The sequence below is a fragment of the Anolis sagrei genome, chromosome 4 (assembly GCF_037176765.1).
Source record: "Anolis sagrei isolate rAnoSag1 chromosome 4, rAnoSag1.mat, whole genome shotgun sequence".
Classification (NCBI taxonomy): domain Eukaryota; kingdom Metazoa; phylum Chordata; class Lepidosauria; order Squamata; family Dactyloidae; genus Anolis; species Anolis sagrei.
In genome coordinates this window covers 122,853,313-122,869,325 of record NC_090024.1, presented here as the reverse complement: position 1 = coordinate 122,869,325, position 16,013 = coordinate 122,853,313, and the positions used below count along the sequence as shown (strand labels likewise).

Genomic DNA, 16,013 nt, shown 5'->3' with positions numbered 1-16,013 from the left:
CGCGGGCACTGCAGTCATCGGAGGAGCTCTCGGTTCCAACCCCATCCCAAGCATGGCTGGTGGGAACAAGAGAGAGGGCCTTCTCCGTGGTCTCACCCCACCTCTGAAACTCCCTCCCTAAAGAAACAAAACTGGTTCCTTCCCTCCTCTCCTTTAAAAAAGAACTAAAGACCTACTTCTGCACACTGTGATATGGAGAGGAGGAGGATTAGATGGTTGAGAAATCATTGCCGGGCCTCTGGTTAAGAATTATTTTTATTTAGGCTTCTCTGGTCCACACCAGCCTAACAAGCCATAACCAACCCACACTGTTCGGTGAACCCTTGCTATCTGTTTTACACTCGTGTGGATATTTTGTTTAGATATATGTTGTTATGGAATTTTGCTTGACTATGTGTAGTTTAATTTATTAATGTCAAATTTAATTTACTGATGCTAGGTTTTAATTTGATATTAGGTTTTAATGCTACATTTATATGTGGGGTTTTTCTAGGATTTTATGTCAGTATCATGTGTTTATGTAGGCATTGAATGTTTGCCATTGTTATGTTGGAATCCACCCTGAGTCCCCTTGGGGAGATAGGGCGGAATACAAATAAATTTTATTATCATTATTATTATTATTATTATTATTACCAATTCATTGGATTTGCCTTGCAGCCAACATGCCAAAAATACTAGTTTCATTTTAAGACTATGTAATCAGTGACAATTCAAGAATGCGTATTTCAAACTAAGGTATTTTGGCATGTTGTTAACTTTAGAATTTGTGCCTTGTTTTAATGCCAATTATAGCTTTCAGAGAGTAAAAGAGGTAATAGTCATAGCTTTCTAACCTCTTTCGTTACTTCTGTAATTATTGCTACAGACACAAAGAAGAAGCTGATGACATTGTACGTATAGCTAAGGAAGCAAATGATACATCCTCCCAAGCATACCAGTTGCTCTTGGACACACTGTCAGGAGAGAATCAAACAATGGATGACATCAATGACCTTAACAGAAAGTAAGTGTGAAATGAAAATAGAAGTGGGGATGCTCTAACTCCAAAATAATCTGCTGTGATCTTGCTCTTCTTTTAAAATACCTTACCTTCTAGATTTGTCTCCCTTAGGTTGAGCTGAATATAGATTTTTCCTTTTGGTTGAGGTCTATTTCTTTAAGTCAGGTGCTGTTTTCTCTCAGCCCTACTAGTCAGATTCCTTTTGAAATGGGGTTTGCACAAGATGTCTTTGGTGTGCAAAAGTGCAGACTCTGCCATTAGGTTGTAACGTATCTTCAGTTAGTACAGCCAACATATGCAACCCTTTGGGGGCAGAGCTTGAACCCTTTGCACTCAAACTAAGAATGATACCTATATGCCAGGGGCATGTTATTGCGTACTGCCTTGAGTCCCTATGGGGACAAAGGCAGGATAGAAATAAAATTAACCATCAGTATTTTCTATTATTATTAGTGAACTTGGAGACTGCAATATGTGTACAGTGCAGTATGCGGATGTGTGCATGCTTTCAATCCTTATAGGCACACAGAGTACATATTTGCCATACACATATACAGACATATTCAATGGAGGAAATAGGTTTTTACTTAATTGTCAGCAATTTTATGCAAAAACACTACGATAGTTGTGTTGGGGAGATGCTTCAGGAGGACTTAAGGAGGCCAAATTCTCATTTTTTTCAGGGCCAAAGGCTGAGGATAGACAGTAGCAGGAAACCTCTAGAGCAGGAGTCCTCAAACTAAGTGTAACATGCACAGATATCTATAACAACAATTACAAAAACTGTAGATTGCAAATTACAATTTCTATATTCCAAAAAATTCTACATTGAATGTAACATGAGAACAATAACAATAATTGAAGAAGAACTTTCTACAATTTAGAAATTGTGATTTTGGAAGCTGCATTTTCATTATATGACATTCAACTATATTTGAGTTACTATTTCTAACGTCATGTACCTATAAAGAATCTCCTGGTATATAATAATTGTTATTTTGGAAGCTCTAGTTTCACTGTGTTGACAAACTATTGATAAACTATCTTCTATTTATAAACAGTTTCTAATTAATCGTGTTATTGTTCTCATGTTACATTCAATGTAGATTTTTTTGGAACATAGAAATTGTGATTTGCAATCTACAGTTTTTGTAATTGTCCTCAAACTAAGGCCCGGGGGCAGGATACGGCCCTACAAGGTGATTTATCCGGCCCTTGCTCAGGGTCTGCACAGTCTGAAATGACTTGAACACACACAACAACAACAGTCTGAAATGACTTGAACACACACAACAACAACAACAACAACAACAACAACAACCCTATCTCATCAGCCAAAAGCAGGCCCACACTTCCCACTGAAATACTAATAAGTTTATATTTGTTAAAATTATTCTTCATTTTAATTACTGTATTGTTTTAAAGTGTTTTTTGCAGTACAAATAAGATATGTGCAATGTGCATAGGAATTCATTCTTTTTTTTTCCAAATTATAATCCGGCCCTCCAACAGTTTGAGGGACTATGACCTGGCCCTCTGTTTAAAAAGTTTGAGGATCCCTGGGCTAGAGCCATAGACCTTGGATAGCCATGCATTGTGCATTCCTGTAGGACAGTGGTTCTCAACCTGGGGTCCCCAGATGTTTTTGGCCTACAATTTCCAGAAATCCTAACAGCTGGTAAACTCGCTGGGATTTCTGGGAGTTGTAGGCCAAAAACATCTGGGGACCCAAGGTTGAGAAGCACTGCTGTAGGATAATTGGCAGAATTCAGAGAGTTTTCTTGTTCTTTAGGTATAACCAAGCAAAGAACATCTCCCGAGATTTGGAAAGACAGGCAAACAAGGTCCATGCGGAAGCAGAGGAAGCTGGGAACAAAGCGTTGCAGATCTATGCTAATCTCACTAGTCTGCCATCGATAGACACGGAGAAACTCGAGGTATGTGAAATTGAGTTTCTTCTAGAGTACGTTTAAGCATTATGGCTGGTAAAGCTTTAAAGAGTATCTGTGATCCACCCAGTCAAATATAGGTCTTATAATTTGCTGGTATTTAAAAATATACATTGTACAGTATACATTCATTTCTCGTCTCACATTTTCTGCCTGCTCAGAATGAGGCAAACAAGATCAAGAAAGAAGCCAGAGATCTGGATCAGCTAATCAACAGAAAGTTGAAAGATTATGAAGATCTGAGAGAAGACATGAAAGGGAAGGAGCTGGAGGTGCAAAACCTTTTGGAGAAAGGCAAAACTGAACAGCAGGTCAGTTACATTTCTGCAAATCAGTGGCCCACGTGGGAAGCTCTGAACACATGTTTGAACAGAAACAATTCATTCCACTGTTCTTACTCTTCTGAGAGCTTATGTTAAAAAACATACTCTAGAGAATTCTCATGGCCATGCAGCTAGATCTATCTGTATTTGTTAATGCATTTCTTTGAAGTGTGTCCTGCCTTTCTTCCACAACTGGGACCTATTTGATGATTAGAACATTTGGCAAATGTTCTTGAAGGCCAAAAGTTTGTTTCTTCTTCATAGTCTCCGTAAATCACACAAATGAGTTATACTGTGCCTGTGCAGACCCTAATAGATCTGTGCAAACCTTCTAGCATTCAAATTTTGACGGTAACCCTGCCCTCCTTTCTTCCAGACATAAATATGAATATGCCTATTCATTGCCAATCTCTTCACTTTTTTCCATTTGCCACTAAAGGCTTTTGGATCTCTTTCACATTACTTTCTACCATGTGTTTTCAGCTGAACTAACTCATGTACTACCCACCTACCTTTGTGACCGTATCTCCCGCCATGAACCATCTCGGGCCCTCCGATCCACCGGGGAGGTCCTTCTCTCGCCCCTGCCAGTTTCTCAAGCTCACCTAGTGAGTACAAGGGAGAAGGCCTTTTCTGCTGTGGCTCCCCGTCTCTGAGGATGCTTGCCATAGATGCAGGCGAAACATCAGGAGAGAATGCCTCTAGACCATGGCCATATAGCCCAAAAAAACCTACAACAACCCAGTGATTCCAGCCATGAAAGCCTTCGACAACATATTTTCTGAATCTGTTCATAAGTATTTCAAATGTTTTGAATATTTGCTAAGAACCTTGCCAGAAATGCCATGTGTGCTGATTTCGTAGCTACTCTGTACCTTTGTGTTTTCTTAGACTGCTGATCAGCTCTTGGCTCGAGCAGATGCTGCAAAAGCTCTGGCTGAAGAAGCTGCCAAGAAGGGGAAGGACACTCTCCAGGAGGCCAACGACATTCTCAACAATCTGAATGGTAGGGAGTATGACTTCCTGGTGGATGATTTGATAGGATGTTGGAGAAGGATGACTTCTCCACCAGGTTCAGGCCTCTCTTTGGTGGCAGGAGGAGAGATATGGTTCAGTGGAATATGTTGTCCCAGTACTACCATCTGAAGTACTGTTAGTCTTTCAAGAATGTATGCATCATCTTGATAGATTTTTATTTAGACTACTGCTTCCAGAATCCCTTCAGTGGGCATGGTCACTGAACATCTTGGCTGTAGGAGTTTGCCAAGCTTTGCTCCTGGTGAAAGTTTATATTTATGCAGAAAGTCATTTGCTTGAAGAGGGTTTTTAAAATACACATGTAAAAACCCTCTTTACACATCTACTCTACACGTGTAATTTACTGTAGGTATCTTGCATTGTCTGGATCATGCAGAGATCCAGAATTCACTAGACATCTGAGACAGAATACAAGTAGACAGCCCAGGCACTTGTCATTATTTATTTATTTAGAACATTATTATCCTGTCTGATTCTTGACCTCCGAAGAGGGACTCAGGGCGGCTTTCAACAATATAAAAATACCAATAAAATACACAATTACATAAAATGCTCTTTCATTATTGGTGAACTATAAATCTCAGCAACTACAACTCCCAAATAACAAAATCATAATTTTTTGAGTGATGGTCACTCCTTGTGTAGTGAGACGTTTTGTTGCCAAATTTGATGTGATTTCGTTCTTTGGTTCTTTTGTTTTTAAGGTACTCACTATGCACAGAACATTTTTATATATATAGATAATGATAATAAATATACATTTGAAAACAGTTCACCAAGTTAGCACTGCCAGCTTAAGGACTCTGTAACTGAAATCAACTGATCACAGATACTCCCAATGGTGGCACTCACTTTGGTTGATGAATAGTTTTATTTGCTTTCAACGGACTCAGGCTCTGGACCAGTTCACACTGTAGCAATAAATTCATGCCTGAGCTATAGTAAGGTTTCGCTTTATATCTGCTCTTTTGGATATAAAGCTAATTAACATAGGCTCTTGCCTCTGAGGTGGTTATTTGCTGTGTAGATGGATTTTTGTTTTTTTTGTAGAGAATGTTATTCATTCATTTGAGATCTGAACATTTCCTAGTGGAGCATGACTGTATGTAGAGTATATGCAGGAAGTTGCAGGATTTCTCAGGCAGACTTGAGAAAGACAGTCTGTCTGAAAATCTGGACATCCACCATGGCTTGCCTGAGTATATATTACAATAAAACTTTATTTCAGTTTTATATTTTATTTATATAAATAAAAATGTAATGTTCGTTTGTGGTATTCACAGAACTCGAAAACCACTGGGGGAATTGACACCAAATTTAGACACGATACACCTAACAACCCAATGTATGTCCTTCACTCAAAAAATTGATTTTGTCATTTGGGAGTTGTAGTTGCTGGGATTTATAGTTCACCTACAATCAAAGAGCATTCTGAACCCCACCAATGATGGAATTGAACCAAACTTGGCAGACAGTTCTCCCATGACCAACAGAAAATACTGGAAGGGTTTAGTAGGCATTGACCTTTGGTTTTGGAGTTGTAGTTCACCTACATCCAGAGATCACTGTGGACTCAAACAATGATGGATCTGGACCAAACTCTACACGAATACTCAATATGTCCAAATGTGAACACTGGTAGAGTTTGGGGAAAATAGAATCTTGACATTTGGGAGTTGTAGTTTCTGGGATTTATAGTTCACCTACAATCACAGAGCATTCTGAATCCCATCAACGATAGAATTGGGCCAAACACAGAACCCCCATGTGGGCCACAGCAACACATGGCAGGGGACAGCTAGTATTACAATAAAACTTTTATTTTAGTCTGAACCCAGGTGCAAGTCACTCTTATTTCCTACCTCCGTGATAGTTAAGCCTATGAGTGTCCATATTGATGAAGATAATAAAACAAATCCAGTTCTGCTCATCTTGTGGGTAGGTGTATTTGCTTGAGAATTTGTCTGGTCCTGTAAAAACGTTCCTACAAATCAAGGTCTGGATGTGTAGGCAGGTAGAGGTTTGTTGGTGGCTATTGATTGTGAGATCGCCAAATAAATTAAAACCATTTTAAGAACAGAGCTTGCAAGAATACATTTGAGGATACAGTTTTCAGAATTCCCCAGCCAATATGGCTGCTAGCTACTAGCCATGTTGACTGAGGTATTCTTGGAGTTGTGATTGAAGAAAAGTAAAAAAAAAAAAAATCTGTAAGCTCTGTTTAGAAGACAGAGTGTCCCTACCTCACTTTCGGGCACTTCAGCAGCATCCATTGGCAACAGAAGGCTCAGCTAAATACATTTTCGTTGGATGCAGAGGAGCTCTGCTCTTATTGTGTTTTTTTCCCCTTTCCAGATTTTGATAAGCGTGTGAATGATAACAAGACTGCTGCTGAGGATGCTCTGAAGAAAATTCCTGCTATTACCCGTACTATTTTGGAGGCCAACAATAAGACCCGTCAAGCAGAAGCAGCATTGGGGAGCGCTGCTGCCGATGCCAGGGAAGCAAAGAACAAAGCTGGTGATGCTGAGAAAATTGCTAGTTCTGTTCAGAAAGTGAGTCTTGGCAGGAGCCATGAACCTGCATCCATCATTCTGAACCAGTCATTTACATGGATGGATGCAGTGACCAAATGCAATGCTTATAACTGTCTGCATTATGCAGATGTTTCGGTTGGTTAGTTTATTGCTAGGCTGGTTCTAGAGACCAAGTGCAGCTGTCCATAAACAAAACAATCCCACAACACAGTTTTTCCTGAATTGATTCCTCTAGCCTGCAGCCTAGCTGGATGGCTATCTGCCCGGGGTGCCTTGAGTGCGATTTTCCTGCTTCTTGGCAGGAAGTTAGACTGGATAGCCCACAAGGTCTCTTCCATTTATGATTCTAGCATGGTACTGTCTAGAAAAATCTTCATTACATGTTTCTTCTACATGTATTTGGCATAACACATAATAGACAAGGTTGTCTTCTTCTAGAAGTCGAAATAGAATAAAAGTTTAGTACTAGTAAATTCTGGAACAACAGTAATAATAGTAATAATAATAATAAATGTATTACCTGCCTCTTCTTGTGGCTTGAAGAAATGTACAATTGGGTCAAAACAGAGAGATAAAACACCACACACACAACATACATACATACATACATACATACATACATACATACATTGTATGTGTGTATATTGTTATATGAAGGTTAAAGTTCACAAGTTAAAATTGACTGGGCAGGCCTGCCGGATAAGATAGGCCTTCAGGTGTGTTTTAAATTCCACCAGCTGGTTTAGCTATTGGGCATCTTCTGGCAGGTCACCAAAGCTTTTTACAGAAAATGACGGACGTAGTGTCTCGTCATCCAGGGTAGGCAGCTGGATCTCCCTCCCACCCGGACGGCCCAGCCAAAGGATCTCCGTCTTCGCTGGGTTCACCCTCAACCTGCTGGCACGCAACCATCCAGTAACGGCCTCAAGGCACTGATGGAAATTTTCGGGTACAGAGTCCGGCTGGCCCTCCATCCTCAGAATGAGCTGAGTGTCATCAGCATACTGGTGGCACTCAAGCCCAAAGCTCCGCATCAGTCGGGCAAGCGGTCGCATATAGATGTTAGTTGACCAGGCTCTTAGGAGGAAGGAAGTGGGTGTTCAAAGGCTGTATTCCTATGCAGGTCTGGTATGCAGAGGAAGAGAAAAGGGTCTCCTTATGTAGTGATGTTTGGTTATCCATTATTTGGTTGTTTTGATAACCTGTCATTCAGCTCAAACTTGCTGGAGCTTCATCAGTTCCAGAATCTATGATTGGATCAATTGAACATTGGTACTTAATTTGTTTTTAGGCTCATTCTGTTCTTTAATACTTTGGTTTCTGCCCATCTTAGAACGCTGCTGAGACCAAGGCTGATGCTGACAAGACCTTCTCCACTGTTGCTGACCTGGACAAAGAAGTGGATGACATGCTGCAGCAACTGGAAGATGCTGAAAAAGAGCTAAAGAGGAAACAAGAAAGTGCAGATCAAGATATGATGATGGCAGGAATGGTGAGTAAATTGACCTATTTTTTAAAAAAGTTTATTTATGAAAGTTTCATCCAATGTAAGTTGCAATTGGTTGTTAAAAATGCAAGGGAAAATATGTCTTTTGTCAGCACATACGTTCCTTTAACAGAAAGAAACAGAAAAAGCTTCTCCAAAGACCACTTTTTTTCTTTTTCTCTGTTTTCATTTCTCCCTGATCTTCCTCTGGAAATGGCTTTGTATAATGTGATGTTGCTATATGTCACGCTGAATCAATACAGCATTACAAATGGACAAAGTATCAGGTTTAGTTGCAAGTAATTGAATGAATTGAGTTACATGCATGCACTGAGTTATGATATATCTCTTCTGTTATTCCACAGGCTTCACAAGCAGCTCAGGAAGCAGAAGACAATGCAAGGAAAGCAAAGAACTCTGTTAACAGCTTACTCAGCACAATCAATGACCTCCTCGAGAAGTTAGGCACGTATTTTCTTATTCAGTTGATGAAAAAGAGAGTTCTGCCTTGACAACCTTAATGATGGGGTATTCAGCCTTTGTACCCTTACCCCAGCTGACACTTTCTAAGTGTTTTTGCCCATAGTCCTCTTCAGTCTTACCTGCCATGGCCAGTGATTAAGGAATGGTGGAAGTTGTATGCCACAACAGTAAGCTAGGAAAGACTGCAGACCATTGCTGTGCTGCAAGTGGCTGACATAGTTTTGCGTGGGTGGACATGTAAAATTTACTATTTATTTACAGCATTTATATTCCACCCTTCTCACCCTGCAGGGGACTCAGGGTGGATTACAGTGTACACATATATGGCAAACATTCAATGCCATTTTTGACATACAAACATATACAGACATACACAGAGGCTATTTAACTTTCTTGCACCAGCTCCACTGGCTGCCAGTTTGCTACCGGGCCCAATTCAAAGTGCTGGCTTTGGCCTATAAAGCCCTAAACGGTTCTGGCCCAACTTACCTGTCCAAACGTATCTCCCCATATGAACCATCGAGGACTCTAAGATCATCTGGGGAGGCACTGCTCTCTGTCCCGCCTTCGTCTCAAGTACGTTTGGCGGGGACGAGAGACAGAGCCTTCTCAGTGGTGGCCCCTCGGCTATGGAACACCCTCCCTAGGGAGATTAGATCTGCTCCCTCCCTCTTAATGTTTCAGAGGCAAGTTAAAACATGGCTGTTCGAGCAAGCGTTTACAAATGCAGAGTAGCTAATATAGGAAATAGCACGATTTGACAATGGAACTGGACAATGCTTGATAATAATGAGATGCTAATGGTGTTTTTATTGCTTTTGTGTTGTTTTATATTGTTTAATATTTTAATCTGTATTATGTTTTTATATGTACTGATTTGCTGGAAACCGCCTTGAGTCGCCAATTGGCTGAGAAAGGCGGTATACAAATACAGTAAATAAATAAATAATAGACTTACTTAGCTTTAAGAAAATCCATTTGTATTTTTCTGCATTTTCTTGGTAAGTGGAAATTATTTCTATTTAGTTTGGATCAGTATGCAAAGAAATATTGTAATACTTTTGAGACTAACTCAGAGAAAGAAGGCTGAAGCATGCTTCTTGTAGACTGAATTTTCTTCGAGTTGTTGTAGGTTTTTTCGGGTTATATGGCCATGTTCTAGAGCAGGGGTCCTCAAACTTTTTAAACAGAGGGCCAGGTCACAGTCCATCAAAGTATTAGAGGGCCAGATTATAATTTGAAAAAAAACATGAATGAATTCTTATGCACACTGCACATATATATATATATATATATATATATATATATTTAGTGCAAAAAACCACATAAAACAATACAATAATTAAAATGAAGAACAATTTTAACAAATATAAACTTAGTATTTCAGTGGGAAGTGTGGGCCTGCTTTTGGCTGATGAGATAAGATTGTTGTTGTTGTGTGCTTTCAAGTCATTTCAGACTTAGGTTGACCCTGAGTGAGGGCTGGGTAAATGACCTTGGAGGGCCGCATACGGCCCCTGGGCCTTAGTTTGAGGACCCCTGTTCTAGAGGCATTCTCTCCTGACATTTTGCCTGCATCTATGGCAAGCATCCACAGAGGTAGTGAGGATGCTTGCCCTAGATGCAGGCGAAACGTCAGGAGAGAATGCCTCTAAAACATGGCCATATAGCCCGAAAAAAAACCTACAACAACCCAGTGATTCCGGCCATGAAAGCCTTCGACAGTGCATTGAATCTTCTTCATCAGTTTCAGTATTGGAGTGCAGTTGATCTAATGCCCTTCTAATTTCATGCATTGCTCACTTTGCAGGGAGTGTGGAGCCTGTGGATTCAAGTAAACTGAATGATATTGAGGATACCTTAAATGCTGCCAAAAAACAGATGAGGGACAACGATCTGGACCGAAAAGTGTCTGATCTAGAGAAAGCAGCGGAAAAGCAAGCCAGTGCCATCAATGAATACAACAGGGACATTAGCACCATCAGGAAAGACATTGCCAATCTAGAGGACATCAAGAAGACCTTACCAACTGGCTGTTTCAACACCCCGTCCATTGAAAAACCCTAAGGGTGTGCTAAGGGCAGGGGGGCATTCCCTCAATGACTGGTGGAGCAATTCTTTTGGCTGTGGAGTGCCTTAATTCCTAGGTTATGTCCCTCAGGACCCCTACCTTGTCTCCCGTACAGCTCTCAGTTCTTTTTCTCCCAATTCAAAGGTGGGAAATGCACGTTTTTGAGTTCAAAGCAAATTAGGTACCAGCCTCTAGGGTATCAAAGTTTCAAGATGCTAATAACAACACACCTTTATGCTCAGACACTCCACCTTCTTCCCCTCTCTCAGTATACAGTCCCCTTTGATTTACACAAAAATGTGAAATACTGTGGATGTGTACTGAATTACAGAAATGGCCATGGGAATAGATATATCATTGGGGGGCAACCACAAGCTTTGTCTTCCTCCTCTTCTCCGCTCCAATGTCTCTTAACCTTTCCCCCTTCTCTCTCATCCACAGCTCTCTTTTTCTTTCTTCTATGAAGGAAATGGTTTGGCTACCAAAGTATTAAATATGAATGGCCAGGTGTGAGAAATACCAGTGGACTTTACAATTCTTTAAAACAAGAAGACAGAACCGACCATATCCGTAAATTAGAATCTATCAAAGCATACCTTTGGTAGCCAGCTGCCAAATTTTACGAACCTTTCTAGAGTGCAATATGTTTGTGTATATCCTGGTTCTGAGGACAATTTCTCAGAAACATTTTGAGGAGTCATGAGGAAGGAGTAGTGTGTTAGATCTCCATGGTGCTATGCCTTGGCCTGGCTTCAACCTACGAGAAGAACGGCAGATATCATATCTTCAAGCTGGGAAGAGCCTGCTTAGGGCCATGACTGTTCCTGTTACCAGCCGGTCACTAGACATCTCCAAGAGATATCTTGCCGCTGGATAAGCAGTATAAGCTGATACTTCAAAAGCAATAGTTCAGATTATTTTAATATTTTTTGACTGAAACCAGCCATCTAGAGAGAGTTTTAACTGCTAGGCTTGCCTGAGAAATTTGATATCAGCATTATATTCTGTGATAGGAAGTAAAACCTAAGAGGTTGAATTATATTGTAAAGCTGCTCTTGTCTGAAACTCCAAATACTAGCTGACCCATTTTTAAATGGCCAGGACTCATTCTAAGGACAAATAACGTCATGGGTTGGCAGTATTTACAAACTGATTTGCTTGTTTCTCAGTTTGAATCTGCCCCCCTCCCATTCAAAATCCCCCTTCCTCCCGCACATTGGATGAGTTTCCTTGTAGAGAGCAGATAGTTTCTTTTATGATCTTCTCTCTCCTCCCTCCTCAAATCCTGAACAAGAGGAAACAATCTCCCTCTGTAGTTTCCTCATCAGACTGACCTGATACTTCCACCCCCCTGCCTTTTTAATCAGTGTATACTACCCTTAAACACTATGCAACTTTGTACGTTTGCGTAGAGGGGAAGAAATTTATTATCTGACACACACTGGTGCTATTAATTATTTCAAATTTATATTTTTGTGTGAATGTGGGGTTTTTTGTGTCTTTTTAATCATGATTATAGTGTGAGGAAAAAGTCTATTTCTCTTCCCTTACCTCGCTCTGTAAATATGCTTGGTATTGTTTCCAGAGTTGCCACTGTTTCTCTCCCCTTTGCTTCCTCTTAATCTTCACGCCACACACAGTTTATTCTCCAGGGTGGGGTAAGGGAAATTGGGTAATTTCTCTGTCCAAATTTATCCCGTTGCACCTCCATAATGGTAGTCAGTACTATTCTGTGGTATCAACATCCAGTGGTTTACCATTCGTATTCCTCTGAGAGACAAGTTGCCATCTCTTCTAAAGCCAGCACTGATGCCTTAAGGTTTCAGAAGGGTGTAGCCCCAAAATAACTAATACTCTTTAGGCCTCTCTAAATGATACCTTGCCCCTGAGAGTTATGCAGGACTTAAATGTGTGTACTACTCTCCTTCCTCTCACTTTTTTTTTTTGCAAATGACAGGTAGTAAGCAGAGAACCTGTACTGAATTAAATGTGCAGTTTCCCTTGTTGCTGTCACTTGAAGTGAGGGAAGAGCGAGAGAGAGTCCATAGGCAAGACGCAAAATGTTATCTAAACTTCCGCTTTGTTCCTGGTTTACAGACATTATGTTTGGACTGATTGTGGTTTTATGAATGGTGAAAGGCTTCTTGTTGGACCTACAGGAGAAATGTTACCCTGGCCTAGTTCACACTGGTGTGGTAAACCTGTATCTGGGCAATACCGTTTCATCATACTTAAATGTATTTCCACATGGAATGCTCCTCTATTAGGGGGAGCATTCTTGCAAATATGCTAGTGTTTTACATGGAGAACAATGAAGGAGCATTGAGTTGTATGAGCCTAACATTTGCAGTGGGAAATGGTATCAAACTTCCACATACCAGTGAGAAATAGACCATTATCCAAAGTCAAATAGCAGATCTGTAGATTTAAAACTGTGGCCTTTTCTCCTGTATCACTCCATTTGGGTGTGATACAGGATTTCTCCTGCAAAAACAATCCATTTGGGTGGGTTGTTGTAGGTTTTTTCGGGCTATATGGCCATGTTCTAGAGGCATTGTCTCCTGAAGTTTCGCCTGCATCTATGGCAAGCATCCTCAGAGGTAGTGAGTCCTCACTACCTCAGAGGATGCTTGTCTTAGATGCAGGCAAAACGTCAGGAGAGAATGCCTCTAGAACATGGCCATATAGCCCGAAAAAACCTGCAACAACCCAGTGATTCCGGCCATGAAAGCCTTCAACAATAAATCCATTTGAGCCTTGTTTTTCTTTTCTTTTAAAGTTAGAGATGACCATATCTTGGGTCCAGAGGGAAAAGAGACCGCATTTTCATTTCTCATCTTTTATCCAAGTGACTTATCAGTTTACATTATACCAAGGTGCCTTCATACAACTCTGGAGTGATCAGAAGTAACATTTCACTTTGATGTGTCACACTTGGTCTCAGTATTTTTCATCTGACCTGACGAGTCAGATGTCTGCACTCTTAACAGTATCTCCTCTCTGTCCCCTTCTTTTCCCCCAAAAAAGCAAAAAAAGAGGATGACAATAATGCACTCAGTTGTTTTCTTTTGGCCCTTTTGCTACCTTTTTAGTATTTTCCCTTTTTCTCTCTTTTTAAAACTGGTATAAGTAACAGATTTTTAAATTTTAAATAAATAAATAAATTAAAAAGACCTTTATAAGAATCCTCTTAATTACGAATACTGTGTTAACAAGCCATTATCACATTTGTATAGGTCCAAGAGGTTTTTTTGCATAACGAAAAGCTGCAACAGCTGCTCACAGAAACATACAACCAGGTGCCACAGGAAGAGACCTCTTGAATTCCCCTCATTTTATTCTGAACTGTGAGCACTTCTATGTGTGCCTTCACTCCAGGTTTTGCCTTAAATCTGTGGTCTTGCTGTCTGGGAGCAGTGAACAAAAACAACAAAAATGCAACACTTGGCAGTTCTATGTATAAAACAGTATTTCTTATTTATAATAAAGTCAGAATATTTGTAACCCCTACCTTCCTGGATTCTTGAGTATTTACTGGAGTAGAGTAGTATAAATGCTTGCTACCCAGAAGTATTATTTGATATTCAATGAAGCCAATTACGATTCAGTTAATGAAGGCCGGAATACTGTATACCTGGGGATACCCAGCCTTTCTCAAATTCAAATGGAGAGGCAAGAGGTACAGAATTGATTCTTTGGAACAAGGACTTCAACTATTGAAGGAGCTCAGCATAATAACGAAACAAGACAGAAAGGATGGGGAGGAGAAAGGAGCGGAGGGAGGAAGAACATCAGAGAAAGAAGGAGAATTGGAGGGAATAATCGGCGCCATTGGAGGAATTGGGCTGTAAGAAGAAATTTAGAAGCACTACAATTAAAAATTTATTTTTAAAAAATGAGCACTCGGGGGAGGGAGATTCTGGGCCACAGGATGATTTCACCACCCCCTCCCCACTTGGGAAGGCCGGGTTGGGAAGGCTGGAGGATTGAAACCCTACTGAAGAAGGACGCAGCAGATGTTGTCTTCTTACAGGAAACACACCAGAATAAACTGGGTTCAAAACAAAAACAACAAAAATGCAACACTTGGCAGTTCTATGTATAAAACAGTATTTCTTATTTATAATAAAGTCAGAATATTTGTAACCCCTACCTTCCTGGATTCTTGAGTATTTACTGGAGTAGAGTAGTATAAATGCTTGCTACCCAGAAGTATTATTTGTTCCAACAAACATTGCTGGTAGTAGAAGTGATTTTGTTATTAGTTTCACTTTGCAGACTTGACTTGGGAAGCAGAATGACTTCAAAAAAGATTTTATAGCTTGAACTATAACTTAATGACTTCAAGATTTAATTTCACAAATTTACAGGAAATTCCTGGTCAATGTCCCTATGATAGTGATTACAATGCTCTGCTTGAAGACAGAGCCAGATCACTAAAGGCTTCAGAAATCTCCTCCAAGGTGAACTGAACCACCTAAATTGGCCAGTGGATACTCCATGACAGACATCAGAAGAACTGCAAGACTAAGAGCAAGCCACAAGGGTAAAGACCAAGAACAAGCCACGAGACAAAGATCCACCCAGAGTAAAAGTGTTCTTACCATACATCAGGGGAACCACTGGCTGTATAGGGAAGCTGATGAAAAAACACAACCTACCAAAAATCCACAGACCCACTAAGAAAATTAAACGAATACTATATTCAACAAAGGATAAGAGGGATCCTTAAACTACTGCAGGAGTCTACCATATACCATGCAGCTCTGCACAAGTCTACATAGGGAACACAAAACACAGCACCCATACAGGAATCAAAGAACATGAAAGGATTTGCAGAGAAGTCAGCACTTGATGAACCAACCTGGACACAGAATATTACTTGAAAACAAAGAAATGCTGGACCACTCTGACAGCCATCATGTCAGACTACACAGAGAAGCCATTGAAATCCACAAGCACATGGACAATTTCAACAGAAAGGAGGATACAATGAAAATATAAAATATTTGGTTATCAGTATTAAAAATGCCAGAACCAAGAGAGTAAATAAAGAACACCGCTCAGAGAAAGGGGAATTACAGACAGCAAACAACCAAGTGGCAGTTAACACCTCCCAAACA

General features: G+C 40.2%; 1 protein-coding gene across 2 annotated transcripts in view; it reads left to right on the top strand.

Moving 5' to 3' along the window:
* Positions 1-14,400, top strand: part of LAMC1 (laminin subunit gamma 1) — a 136,024-nt gene extending 121,624 nt beyond the window's left edge. Inside the window, exons 21-28 of one of the 2 annotated variants that reach the window (XM_060774486.2) lie at positions 869-1,006; positions 2,796-2,940; positions 3,114-3,263; positions 4,167-4,281; positions 6,669-6,868; positions 8,184-8,342; positions 8,702-8,805; positions 10,634-14,400. In XM_060774486.2, coding sequence (XP_060630469.2) covers positions 869-1,006; positions 2,796-2,940; positions 3,114-3,263; positions 4,167-4,281; positions 6,669-6,868; positions 8,184-8,342; positions 8,702-8,805; positions 10,634-10,886 — 1,264 coding nt within the window. In that variant the 3' untranslated portion in view covers positions 10,887-14,400. Of the gene's footprint in view, positions 1-868; positions 1,007-2,795; positions 2,941-3,113; positions 3,264-4,166; positions 4,282-6,668; positions 6,869-8,183; positions 8,343-8,701; positions 8,806-10,629 lie in introns of both variants that reach the window. The other variant, XM_067467616.1, reaches the window with a different exon arrangement.
* Positions 14,401-16,013: the final 1,613 nt, after the last annotated feature.